At 45.7% G+C, this 12463-nt stretch overlaps 1 protein-coding gene across 1 annotated transcript in view; it reads right to left on the bottom strand.

The window, feature by feature from the left end:
• LOC129701410 (lymphocyte cytosolic protein 2-like) overlaps positions 1–12463 on the bottom strand; it is a 144539-nt gene that overhangs the window by 46592 nt on the left and 85484 nt on the right. The window contains exons 9-10 of the mRNA XM_055642564.1: positions 9046–9127; positions 3394–3465 (exon numbers count right to left, since the gene is read on the bottom strand). Of these exons, the coding sequence (XP_055498539.1) occupies positions 3394–3465; positions 9046–9127 (154 nt within the window). The remainder of the gene's footprint in view (positions 1–3393; positions 3466–9045; positions 9128–12463) is intronic.

The raw sequence follows: 12463 nt of genomic DNA, 5'->3' as shown, positions 1-12463 counted from the left end.
AATAAATAGAAATTAAAATAAATAAATAAATAAATAAATAAATACATGTATCATGAACAAATTTAACACTCTACTAAACATTCAACAGGCGTTCCGACCGGCAGCGGCACAACAGTGGCTCTGCTGCAGTGTGGGGGCTTGTGCGCGATACTTGGCAGGGGGCAAAGTCCATTTAGCAGTCTTATAGCCTGTGGGAAGAAGCTGAGGAGCATCCTGCTGGTTGTGCAGCTAATGCTCCTGTACCTCTTCCCAGATGGCAGGATGGAGAAAATGTATCATTTGTAACAATATGAACAACAACTTCTGGTTGCTCACCCTCCCCTTGAGAATCTTATGCAGCCGCTCAGAGACATCCTGATCCTGTCATCAAGGAGTCTCGATTGCTGCTTCAGAATCTCCTGTCTGCGCCCCTAACAAACCTCCCACTATGGCTCTGCCTGACATTCCTTTTCTTGCTGTGCCTCAGAGCCCAGCTTAGTGCCACAGGCCTGACAGCTACTGGTGTCCACCCCCTCAATGATATCTAAAAGGGTGCACCTGTTTTCAAGATGAATAGCCAGAGGGTTCTCCCACAGTCTCTGCCCATTCCCTTTTATGTGGTCACCCGTCTACTCTCGTCCTGGACTTAGCGTGACCATCTCACTATAACTCCAATCTATGAAGCTCTCATTCTCCTGGATGATCATCCAGCTGGAGATCTAGTTCCCTAACATGGTATGTAATAGGCCTTTTTCACGGGCAACTTGACGCAAGATGTAGCCAGAGTGAAGTGGTCGTGGTCTATCATGATATCACACGATATAACGGGGGGGTAGACAAAGAGTTCCCACGGTACTCGGCATTTCTGTTATTTGTGCGAGTGACTTGTCCGTCTCCCGAGCTTTCCCGTTAAATCTTGAATGTAACTGTCAAGTGTAATTAAATCATCACGTGGCACAAATGATGTCACTTTTATTTTCACACACTATAAATATCCTCCCTTGGTTGAATTGGTATATACACACACAAAGCAGAGTTTTACTGTGTATGTGGGAGACACAGATGGAGTGAGCACAGTTACTGAGGCAGAGTCTCTCAGCCTGTGTGAGAGGGAGGGAGGGAGAGAGAGAGAGGCACACACAAGGTGGATGTGAAATCTCACCTGCCTGTTTCAGTCACAGACACCTGCCGCCAGTAAATGAAGACACCCCCATCTGTCTCCCCCTCCTCTCCCTCAACTCCCCCACCTTTCCCTCCCAACTCCAGTCCCGTCCAGACCCCCTGGGAAACTGAAGAGAGCAACAATTAACTGCTGCCTGCCTGCTGAGTTAAAGAGTTCCCACGGGTAAGACGATGTTAGTTGCGCCCAAGTTTAAATTTCCAACGTGTGTTTCAGAGTAAATCAAAAACTGTCTGAATCAGCAAGTTAGACACAAAATGCTGGAGTAACTCAGCGGGCCAAGCCGCATCTCTGGAGAAAAGGAATAGATTCCATTTTTGGTCGGGACCCTTCTTCGGGATGATTGTAGGGGGGAACAGGAAGCAAGAAAAGACCGGGTCAAATCAGGGCCAACAACAGATGACCTCAGCAGGGTATTTTGAAGAGGGGTCCCGACCCGAAATGTCACCTAACCCTTTCCTCCAGAGATGCTGCCTGACTCACTGAATCACTCCAGCACTTTATGTCTATATTTGGTTCCCTGATAGGCCAATTGTTGGCTAGGGATAGTGTGATCCCAAGAGGGAACCAGCGTTGCAAACCTTGGACTGGTTAACCGACAATTACTGCAGGGGGGGGGGGGGGCAGGAGGGGGTGGGCAGGAGAGAGAGAGTGTAAGTTACCTAAAATTAAATAATTCAATGTTCATAGTGAACACGGACACAAAATGTTGGTGTAACTCAGCAGGTAAGTCAGATCTGGGAAGAAAAACATAAAAAGCTGGAGTAAGTCAGCGTGTCAGGCAGCATCTCTGGAGAAAAAGTATAGGTGGCGATTCGAATCGGAACCCTTCTTCAGACATCCTAATCGGAATTGAGTCTGAAGATGTGTCTCGTCCCGAAACATCACCTATTTTTCTCCAGAGATGCTGCTTGACTCGCTGAGTTACTCCAGCTTTTTGTGTCTGTCTTCATTTTAAACCAGCATGTGCAGTTCACTCCTTTACACGTGTCTCTGGAGAACATTGATTGGTAGCGTTCCGGACCCTGCTTCAGAAAGGCATCGATTGCTGGTTGGCGAGGACTCCGAGCTGTATCTCTCAAAGAAGTACATGTGAAAAATTTCTCACGGACCATAAAAATGCGGGACCTTTCAGTAAAGTCCCTTTTAAAGATTATAGTTATTTTCTTGAATCTCATTAACATAACTCATGAATAAGTTGATGTCCATATGCGGATGCAAATCTTTATTTTTTAAATTCAATCCCACAGAAGACAATTTTTACTCACCCTCTGACCCCTCTGTCCAGCTTCCGGGTTCACCGTTCGCAGGAGTTCCCACGGTACACGCAAGAGTCAGTACGGATATTGCACTGGCCACTACGTGCATATAATGTTGCAATGTTCAACCACAAGTGTACAAGTCACTCTTGGAGAAATTCAAGCTTGTTTGAATTGTCTCCCGAGTCACCAAGTTACACGAGTACCTGCCGTTAGCGCCACGGTGGTCCACGAATGCCGTACGGTTATCGCAAGAGGTTCCCACGATGTTCAACTCTGGTTAACTCTTGCGTCAAGTCGCCCCATGAAAAAGGGGTTTAAAGAAGCTGCAGATGGACACACTTCCCACTGGTGTGGTCATCATGGTTACCACAGGTTTCCCTGACTTCCCACATCCTGCAGGAGGAACATTGCACCATTCTACCTGCCATCATTACTGCATGAAAACCAAGAGGCAATAAACCACAACAATTGCACACGAGAAACAGCAGACTGTTTAACTCTCGACCCCATTTGTTCAGCCTCCTCACTGAAGCCTCTAGAGCCAAAGCCTCACATTTACCCACCCTACAGCCTCTTTCCCAAAATGGCCACTCTGCTCAACTATGCCTTAATTATATTTGCTGCTCAATTAGCCAAATTTGATCAGTCAGAATGATGCGTTTGGAAATCTCCCGCTGCTGCTTCAACACTGAAATAGACAGGTTTAGGAAGCATCTTTAATGTAGTGCTTTGGAGCAACTTATTCAGATTAAAGATGACACTGAGCTCATTGGCTTTAGAACAAGCAGTCAAACGCCATATTAGAGAACTGTATGAATGGGAGGTGGCAAGGTAGAATGGTTAAAGCAGTTTAAAAGTTCAATGTGGAGACTATGGAATCAAAAACCTTCAGCAGCATTGTAACAGAAGTGCAGTCCTAGGTTGAAGCAGCTGAAGCAAGATTTAAGAGAATTGTTCGGAAATTCCACTTACCCATTGAAGGGGAATCTCTTTCACTGCCTGGCTGATCTAAAGTAGGTTTCCTGCTCCTGTCGACTTTGGGAGCTGCAAGGAAGTAATTTACAAGAGTTATAAACTGATGAAACTGAAAAATACTTAAAGCAAACAGCGGTGCATAAATATTGGATTGTACTCGTCGTGGTGCACTAATTATCACAACAATTCTTGGTGTTTATTATGAAGGCCAATTTGAGAATTTCTCATAAAAAGCAAGACTGGTTAACATAATTTAGAAACAGTGTTAGGTGTTCATCAGATAGTAAGTGACACTGCAGTTTGCAACAGTTGCAGATGTTGCTGCACTGTAATCTGGAAAGGTATAGGAGGAATTGCAGATGCTGGTTTAAACCAAAGATAGACACAAAATGCTGGTGTAACTCAGCGAGACAGGCAGGATCTCTAGAGAGAGGGAATGGGTGACGTTTTGTGGCCGAGACCCTTCTTCAGAAGAAGTCTGAAGAAGGATCTCCACCCGAAACATCACCTATTCCTTCTCTCGAGAGATGCTGCCTGTCCCGCTGAGCTCCTCCAGCATTTTGTGTCAATCTACAAAGGTACGTGGTCCACAGCAGCTGGACAGAAACATGGAGGAGAAGAAGTTGCAGGACAGAGGGATAGAATATAGACAATAGACAATAGGTGCAGGAGTAGGCCATTCGGCCCTTCGAGCCAGCACCACCATTCAATGTGATTATGGCTGATCATCCACAATCAGTACCCTGTTCCTGTCTTCTCCTCATATCCCCTGACTTTGCTATCTTTAAGAGCCTTATCTAGCTCTGTCTTGAAAGTATCCAGAAAACGGGCTTCCACCACCTTCTGATGCAGAGAATTCCCAGACTCACAACTCTCGGTGTGACAAAGTGTTTCCTCATCTCCGTTCTAAATGGCTTACCCCTTATTCTTAAACTGTGGCCCCTGGTTCTGGACTCTCCCAACATCGGGAACATGTTTTCTGCCTCTAGCGTGTCCAAACCCTCAATCTTATATGTTTCAATAAGATCCATAATATCTAATATCTCCATTTACACTGACTTAGTAAGGTTGTCTTCCCCTCTAATTACCTCCAGCCTTGGTTACTTTCTCCACCTTTCTTTTCCACACTAGACTCATCTGCCAATAAATCCCTCCTCACCTGGATCCACCCACCACTTGCTTGCTTTGTAGTTTAGTTTAGAGATACAGCGTGGAAACAGGCCGTTTGGTCCAGAGTCCGTGCAACCAGCAATCACACGTACACTCATTTTATGCTACACACTAGGGACTATTTTTTTTACAGAAGCCAATTAACCTACAGACCTGCACGTCTTTGGAATGTGTGAGGAAACCGGAACACCCAGAGAAAGCCCATGCAGTCACAGGGAGAACCTGCAAACTCTATAGAGACAGCACCTATGGTCAGGATTGAACCCAGGTCTCTAGCGCTGTAAGGCAGTAACTCTACTGCCGTACCACTGAGCCGCACTTATGAGCCCCCTTGCCTCACCTCTACCCCTCACCTTTCAACTAGCTATATCCCCTCTGCTCTATCAATCTGAAGAAGGGTCCTGACTTGAAAAATCATCTATCTATTCCCTTCCACAGACCCTGTCAGACCCTTCCACAGATTTCCTCCAGCATTGTTTTTTAGTCAAAGGCAATTTTATTGCTGGAACGCACAACATTACAGAGATTTTTTTTAATGCATTCATTCATTTATTCATAATTAAATAAGTTGCATCTCGTCCAGAGATTTAATCAACACTTCCTGGTTCTGTACTTTTAAATGGCCAATTGTACCATGGCTTAAAGGAATTTCCATTGGACCTCCACTCAAGGTTTCTCCTTGCTAAAAGGATGTACACTTCATTAGCTAAACAAGTTAGACTTTCTAATCACCTCCCTTCTTGGTGAATGGTGATTACACAGTGGTTAATAGCCCTTATCAGTGTTGAATAGAATATGCTGCTTTTAGGTTTCTGATCACTGTTGACATCAGCCAAGAGAGACCCTCTGAAAAACGTGTATTGTTTGTGGGAGTCAGAGTTTTTTTGATGTGCCACCCATCAATAAATACAGAACATTTTTCAGAGATTCGTTGATTCTTGTGTTTTGGCAAACACCAGGCCTGTTTATTCATGTGGTTTGACAATGTTGATGATATAAATATGGAGAATCAGTGTTGATGTTATCTTTCCTGTGCTTATAGGTAAAATAATAGAAAAGTATAGCACTGCCATTTTCCACACCGATCATATTGGCGATCTCTACCTACACTAATCCCATTTGCCTCTATCAATCTATGCCTTTCCTATCTAAGTAACTATCCAAATGCCTTGTAAATAGTTGAATTGTATCTCCCTCTACCACCTCCTCTGGCAGTTCATTCCAGATAACCACAATCCTTTGTGTGAGATACCGTCCCCTCAAATATCATTTCAACTTTTCCTCACCTTAAACATCTCGTTCTAGACTCCTCAGCATGCCATGTTGCTGTGAGAATAAATGCAGCTTATCCAAACTCGGCATATACTTACAGCCCTCTATTCCAGCCAACATCCTGGTGAATCTTTTCCGCATTCATCCTATAACTATCACTAGATCAAATTACTCCAAATATGGTGTAACTATGTTTAAATAGTCCAAATATAATTTAGTAGTGTTTCAATAAAGTGTCCCTGCTCTTGTCCATATTCAGGGAATCTGTGGCCAACCTGAATAAGTATGCCACTGCCGTGATTGGCATCATCAGTAATTGCATAGAGGAATGCATGCCGAATAAGACAATCCAACCAGAAACCATGGATGTACCGTGAGGTCTATTCCCAGGTGAAGATCACTGCGTACGTCAAACAATCCTGAACGGTACAAGAAATCTCTCTACAATCTTCACAAAGCCATCAGGTCAAACTTGTGTCCCAGTATAATTATTTGGGCACCCGTCGATTGTGGCAAGGCCTGAATATTATAACTTGTACAAAGCGAAGTCAGGCAACATCGCTGGTGATAGTGCAGCCCTACATGATGAACTATGCTCGCTTTGAACAGAAGGCCAACAGGGAAATGACATCCGTCCCGTCAGTCTCAAATACGCCTTTTCCCAGGATCACTGTTGCAGAAGTTAGATCAGTTTTCCTGAGGGTGAACCCCAGGAAAGCAACTAGCCCAGATAGTGTTCCTGGCCACGTCGTTAGGAACTGCGTGACACAACTAGCGGGAGTGTTCACGAACATCTTTAATCTCTGATACCTACCCAATTCAAGAAGACCACTATCACCCCGATAGCAAAGAAAAGCAAAATCTCATATCTCAATGACTACCGTCCAGTGGCCTTGACATCTAACAGCATGAAATGTTTCAAGACGCTGGTTATGGCAAACATTAAATGTTTGCCTACTGCCACAATAGGTCCATGGCTATTGCCATCTCCCTGGCGCTACTCTAGTCCCTAGAAGACCTGGATAAGAAGAACACCTTTGTCAGACTCCAAACTCGTGGAACTTGGAGTCATATGGTCATAAGTGATAGGCTTTGAACAGAATTAGGCCATTACAACGTTGACAGACCAGTGCCCCAGGTTCGATCCCGACTATGGGTGCTGACTGTAAGAGTTTGTATGTTCTCCCTGTGACCACATGAGCTTTCTCCAAGATCTTCGGTTTCCTCGCATACTACAAAGACGTACAGGCTTGTAAGTTAAGTGGCTTGGTATGAATGTAAAATTGCCCCGTGTGTGTGTAGGATAGTGGTAATTTGTGTGGATCGCAGGTCGGGGTGGACTCGGCGAGTCAAAGGGCCTGTTTCCACGCTGTATCTCTAAACTAAACTAAACTAAAGAGCTGGCTTACTAATTGCCAGCTTGAGTTCTTTCCTATGCTTAATAAGGAAATAAAACCCTTTCAATTGTATAATATGAAAAAAACATTAAGAAACTGAATTCCTCAGCCCATAATTAACTTCTCACTCAAGTAAAACAAGAATAAATTGAGTTTTAAAAGCAACACTGACTCAATGGGCATATGACTTGAAATAGAACACAGAACATAGAACTGTTTAGCACAGGAGTGGGCCCTTTGGCATCAATGTTTATGTTGAAAATGATGCCTTGCTGAACTGATCTCATCTGCCTGCACATGATCCATATTCCTCAATTCCCTGCACTCCATGTGCCTAACTAAAAGCCTCTTAAACACCACGGATCTGCCTCCACCACCGCACCTGGCAATGCTTTCCAGGCCCCACCACACGCTGTGTAAAAACCTTACCTTGCACAAACCATTAAACATTTCCCTTTCCCACCTTATTTAGCCATGGCCTTTAGTGTTGGCCTTTTCTACACTGGAAACATTTGTGTATGGCAGTACTGGGACAATATTCCCACTGGCGATCTGATTTGTGCTTAACATAACTTCAAGGCCACTGGACAGTGGTCATTAAGGCATAAGTTCTTGTTTTTCTTTGGCACCGGGATGAGAGTGGTCTGCTTGAAGTAGGCGGGTACCTCAGAACTGAGTAGGGAGAGACTAAAGATGTTGGTGAACACTCCTACTAGTTGATCCACGCTTTTCCTAAGGATGCAGCCAGAGATTCTATCAGTTGCTTTCCGTGGGTTCACACTCAGGAAGGCCCATCGAACTTCTGCAAAATTATTCTGCAAATACTTTCCCTGCTGTCGTCGATAATGTAGTGAATTACATGGCAAAAACAATCAAGAAGAGTCTCGACACGAAACATCACCCATTGAGTTACTCCAGCTTTTTGCATCCACCATTGATATACCATGGCTTTACAATTCAGGATTATCACGATGACTCAAAAAAGGTGTTAAAGCTTCATAATAATTGTGATGTTAAATTAAATTAAAAACACCACCCGCTGGCGCTTCGATGGCAGCCTTGCCAAGAGTTTGTTCTTTTCATCTTTTTTTTGTTATTTTTAGTATGTTTCAAAAAGTATGCATTAATGTTCTCTGGTTTGTTTTATGTGGGGGATGGGCGGGGGAAACCTTTTTTCAATCTCTTGCTTTGCGGGAGATGCAATTGCTTTCTGGATCGTAACATCGTGGAGTTGGTGGCCTTACTCGGGGCTGACTTTGAGCCCCACCACGGGGCGTGGACTTACATCGGAGCCGATTTATTGCGTAGGATCGATGCTCAATCGCAGCCTGCGGACTTTAACATCAAGGAGTTCGAAGTCTCGGGTAAGAAACCGACGTGGGGAAGCTCCAAAAGCCGCACGACGTTTGACTTGCCCCGATCCGGGGTAGATCGCCCGGCGCGGGGGAGATGAGATATCACCTGATGCAGGAGCTTGATTGTCCTGACAAGGAGGCCCGCCGCTGGCTACGGGAGTAAGATCGTCCCGTCAATGAAGGTTAGAGGCCCCGACCATTGGAGGACAAATAAAGGGAGAGATTTAACTTTTTATTGCCTTCCATCACAATGAGGGATGTGGAGGAGTCACTGTGGTGGATGTTTATGTTAAAATGTATTTTGTGTGTTCTGTTGCTTTTTATTGGTATGACTGTATGGCAAATCAAATTCCTCGTATGTTGCAAAACATACTTGGCTAATAAAGTATGATTATGAAAGAAACTAAATGTTCAAAATACATGGATTTAAAAAAACCCTATAAATATGAAAGTACCTATGTAACCCGTGGTTGGAAAGATTCGATCCTTGTTCTGTCCTGGATCTTCATTGACTGATAGATTGGAGAACATGTTTGGCTGGAAAAGAGAAAGCATATTAAAAATACTGCTGTTACATCTATTGAAATCCTTGTTGTAACGTGTGTTTGTTTTTAAACTTAATAACTAAACAATATTAGTGCAAGAAATATTATATATGCCACGGGGGGTTAATTTTCACAATTTTGCCTGTTATTGGACCAATAAGTGAAGTTGTAAGTTTTATTGCCTCATTTGTTGCCTCACTTCTGGAAGTGGCGGCGCTGGTGAATGGCTGCGGCTCGCCTGCAGTCCGTTTGTTTTTACTTTTGTGTTGTTTTTTTCGTCTTGTTTAGTTAAGTTTTTGGTTTTTAGGTTTGTGTTATGTGTGGGGGGGGGGGGGGGGTTGAAACAGGGCTTTCTGTCTCTCCCTTCGGGGGAATGCGACTTTCTTGTCATATCCCCTTCTCTGCCTCCGTCTGCGCTGAGGCCTAATGGCGGAGCTGGCGACCTCGAGGCTCCGGAGGCAGAGTCTGTCAGGACTCGCCCTGGGCTCACTCCCATGAGGGCGGCCCAGCTCGGGGCTGGAACGGCGCTCCCGTGAGGGGCTGAGACACTCCTGTGAGGGCGGCCCAGCTCGAGGGTAATGGCGCTCCCGTGAGGGTGGCCCAGCTCGAGGCTAACGGTGCTCCCGTGAGGGCGGCGCAGCTCAAGGGTAACGGCGCTCCCATGAGGGCGGCCCAGCTCGAGGGTAACGGCACTCCCGTGAGGGGCTGAGACGCTCTTGTGAGGGCGGCCTGGCTCGAGGCTAACGGAGCTCCCGTGAGGGCGACCCGGCTCGGGGCTGGAACGGTGCTCCGGTGGCTGAGACGGCGTTCTGGCGGCGGCGGCCTGAGTCCGGGGTTCGGCCGCGGGCCAATGGACGACATCGTCAACAGCTGCGTCCGCTGGACTGGAGGGCGGCAGCTTCGACCACCCCCGGGCCGCGGAGTTTGAACCGGCCCGTTTGCGGAGCTCGGTGAGCCGCGGGACTGATTTACCATCGCCCGGTGGGGTATCGCCTCAGTGCAGAGGGAGAAGAGGAGGGAAGAGACTGCAGCCCTAAGATTTTTGCCTCCATCACAGTGAGGAGGTGTTTGGTGGACTCACTGTGCTGGATGTTAATTTGTGTTTACTGTCTGTTCTGTTGTTTATTATTGTATGTATGGCTGCAGGTAACGACATTTTGTTCAGACCATAAGGTCTGAATGACAAATAAAGGATCTATTTCTAATTCTAATTTGCACAGGTACTGGAAATATGGCAGAACTCAATTTGAAAAGGGCCTATTGGCTGGATTGTTAAAAAATGTATACCTGCTTTACGCAATCGGCCTTTTTAATTAGAGTTCCTCTAATGCACAATGTGGACCCACTTCAAACCGGAGACGCTGGGGCTTATTCAAGGGATTCCACCAAGCATGAATCTCGTGCATCGATGCATTATACTTTCACAGGTGAACCTCAGAATCATGGGTGTAGGGAGTTGATTGTTGAAGAGAGGGTACTTTTCTGTGCAGGTAATTTATATATCCCTTTCCAGATAACCAAGGGTTTCAAATAAATGATCAGAGATGGTCACATTGCAAGAAATAATAAAAATAAGCATTTCAACTTCTGGGTGATTGGGGTTTCAGTATATAACCTCTCATTTTAACGCTGATTGGTGCAAAATTTGGGAAAAGTCTCTTGCATTATACTACCCTCTCATGTGAAGTAGCGTGAAGGACGAAGAATCCAGAAGCTCTAATTTTCCTTGTACATTTCCTAAAAGTGAGGTGATGGTGGGTGAAAGATTGACAAGCCTTCACTGCTCTTTTTCCGTCACCATTGTTGACTCCACTGTTGACAGCAGGAGCAGGAGAATTGAAAATCTAGCCCTTGGATTGTTGGAGCCAGTTAATTTTGGTGTTGGAACAGAAATGGGAGAATTAAAAAGCTAGCCCGTGGATCGGGGTAGTGAGTTAATTTCAGTGTCAGAGCTGGAATGAGAGATATTGAAAAGCTACCCATTGAATTGGTTGGGTGATCAAAATTGGCGAATTGAGCAACTAATAAATTAGCTGAGTGACCTAATGGAAGCAGCCATATTGGGAGAGAGGCTGTGTCGAGGGTAAATTAGCTCAAGATTCATAAGTGCTGTGAGAAGGTCTTGTTAGGGAAGTGGAGCAGCAACTGGATGACCTCTGCATCATTGATGAGAATGAGAACTTCATGGAGAAGTGTTATAGTGAAGTGGTCACAACTAAGGTACAGGAAATGAGTAGGTGGGTGACCACAAGGAAAGGGAGTAGACCAAAATGGAGGTGACCCCTCTGACCATTCCCTTCTAAACAGGTATGCATTTTTGACTTGACTGGGGTGAGCAGAAGAAGCAGGCAGGGCTGTGAGGCACAGTGGAGAAGAGTAATGTCACGCGGAGCCATAGTGGTAGTGTTCTCCTTAGTTATGGGCCTGTCCCACTTGGGCGATTTTTCAGGTGACTGCCGGTGAATGTCAAGTTGATGGCAGTCGCCTAAAAAACCGGCAACTGGAATGGCGACTGTCAGAGTGGAACACACACACACACACACCTCGCTTCCTTCACCAGCCCGTTATGCAGGCGGGGGGACAGAGCAAGCGGGGGGAGCGTTGTCTGAGTGAAATTCACACGGTGCAAAGCCAATGTGATAGGCACACACTGTGATGAACAGGAAGGTTGACGCTGTAATTAAGAAGCTAAAAAGCACAGTGTGCGGTAAGTCCTTTAAAAGAGGGGGGGGATGGGGGAAAGAAGGGGGAGAGAGGGGGGAAGAGGAGTGGAGACAACTTTTAAGAAGCCAGAGATACACGGCTATGAAGTTCGGCGGACATTAACATTACCAGTCAGTTATCCTTGGTTCTGAAAACTACTGCTTATGTTTGGTTTTTCCCAATGAGTCAATGAAATTCACCGGTCAGCACCGGCTACAACCTACGAGAACCTTCGACCTCCTGGCAACCCGCTAGCACCTCCAGGCGACCCACCTACGGCACGAGAATTCTCGCTACTCTCCATGGTAAATTTTTCAACATGTTGAAAAATTTGCGGCGACCATAATGAGGCCGTGACTAGTTCCCAGAATGCGGGAACTCCTCACGACCATGAAGGTGACTCCCCGGCAACCAGCGACGAACATGTGGCGACCATGTGGCTAATGCATAGTCTCCTGCAGTTGCTTAAAAAGTCGCTTAAGCGGGACAAGCCCATTAGGAGGTAGATAGGATATTCTGTGGGAGAAATCAAGACTCCACGATAGCGTGTTGCCTCCCTGGTCATAGTCATAGAGAGATAGTGTGGAAACAGGCCCTTCGGCCCAACTTGCCCACACTGACCAAC

Source organism: Leucoraja erinacea, chromosome 11 (assembly GCF_028641065.1).
Source record: "Leucoraja erinacea ecotype New England chromosome 11, Leri_hhj_1, whole genome shotgun sequence".
NCBI lineage: Eukaryota > Metazoa > Chordata > Chondrichthyes > Rajiformes > Rajidae > Leucoraja > Leucoraja erinaceus.
Note: the sequence above shows the minus strand (reverse complement) of the source record. Positions and strands in the feature narration are given on the sequence as shown.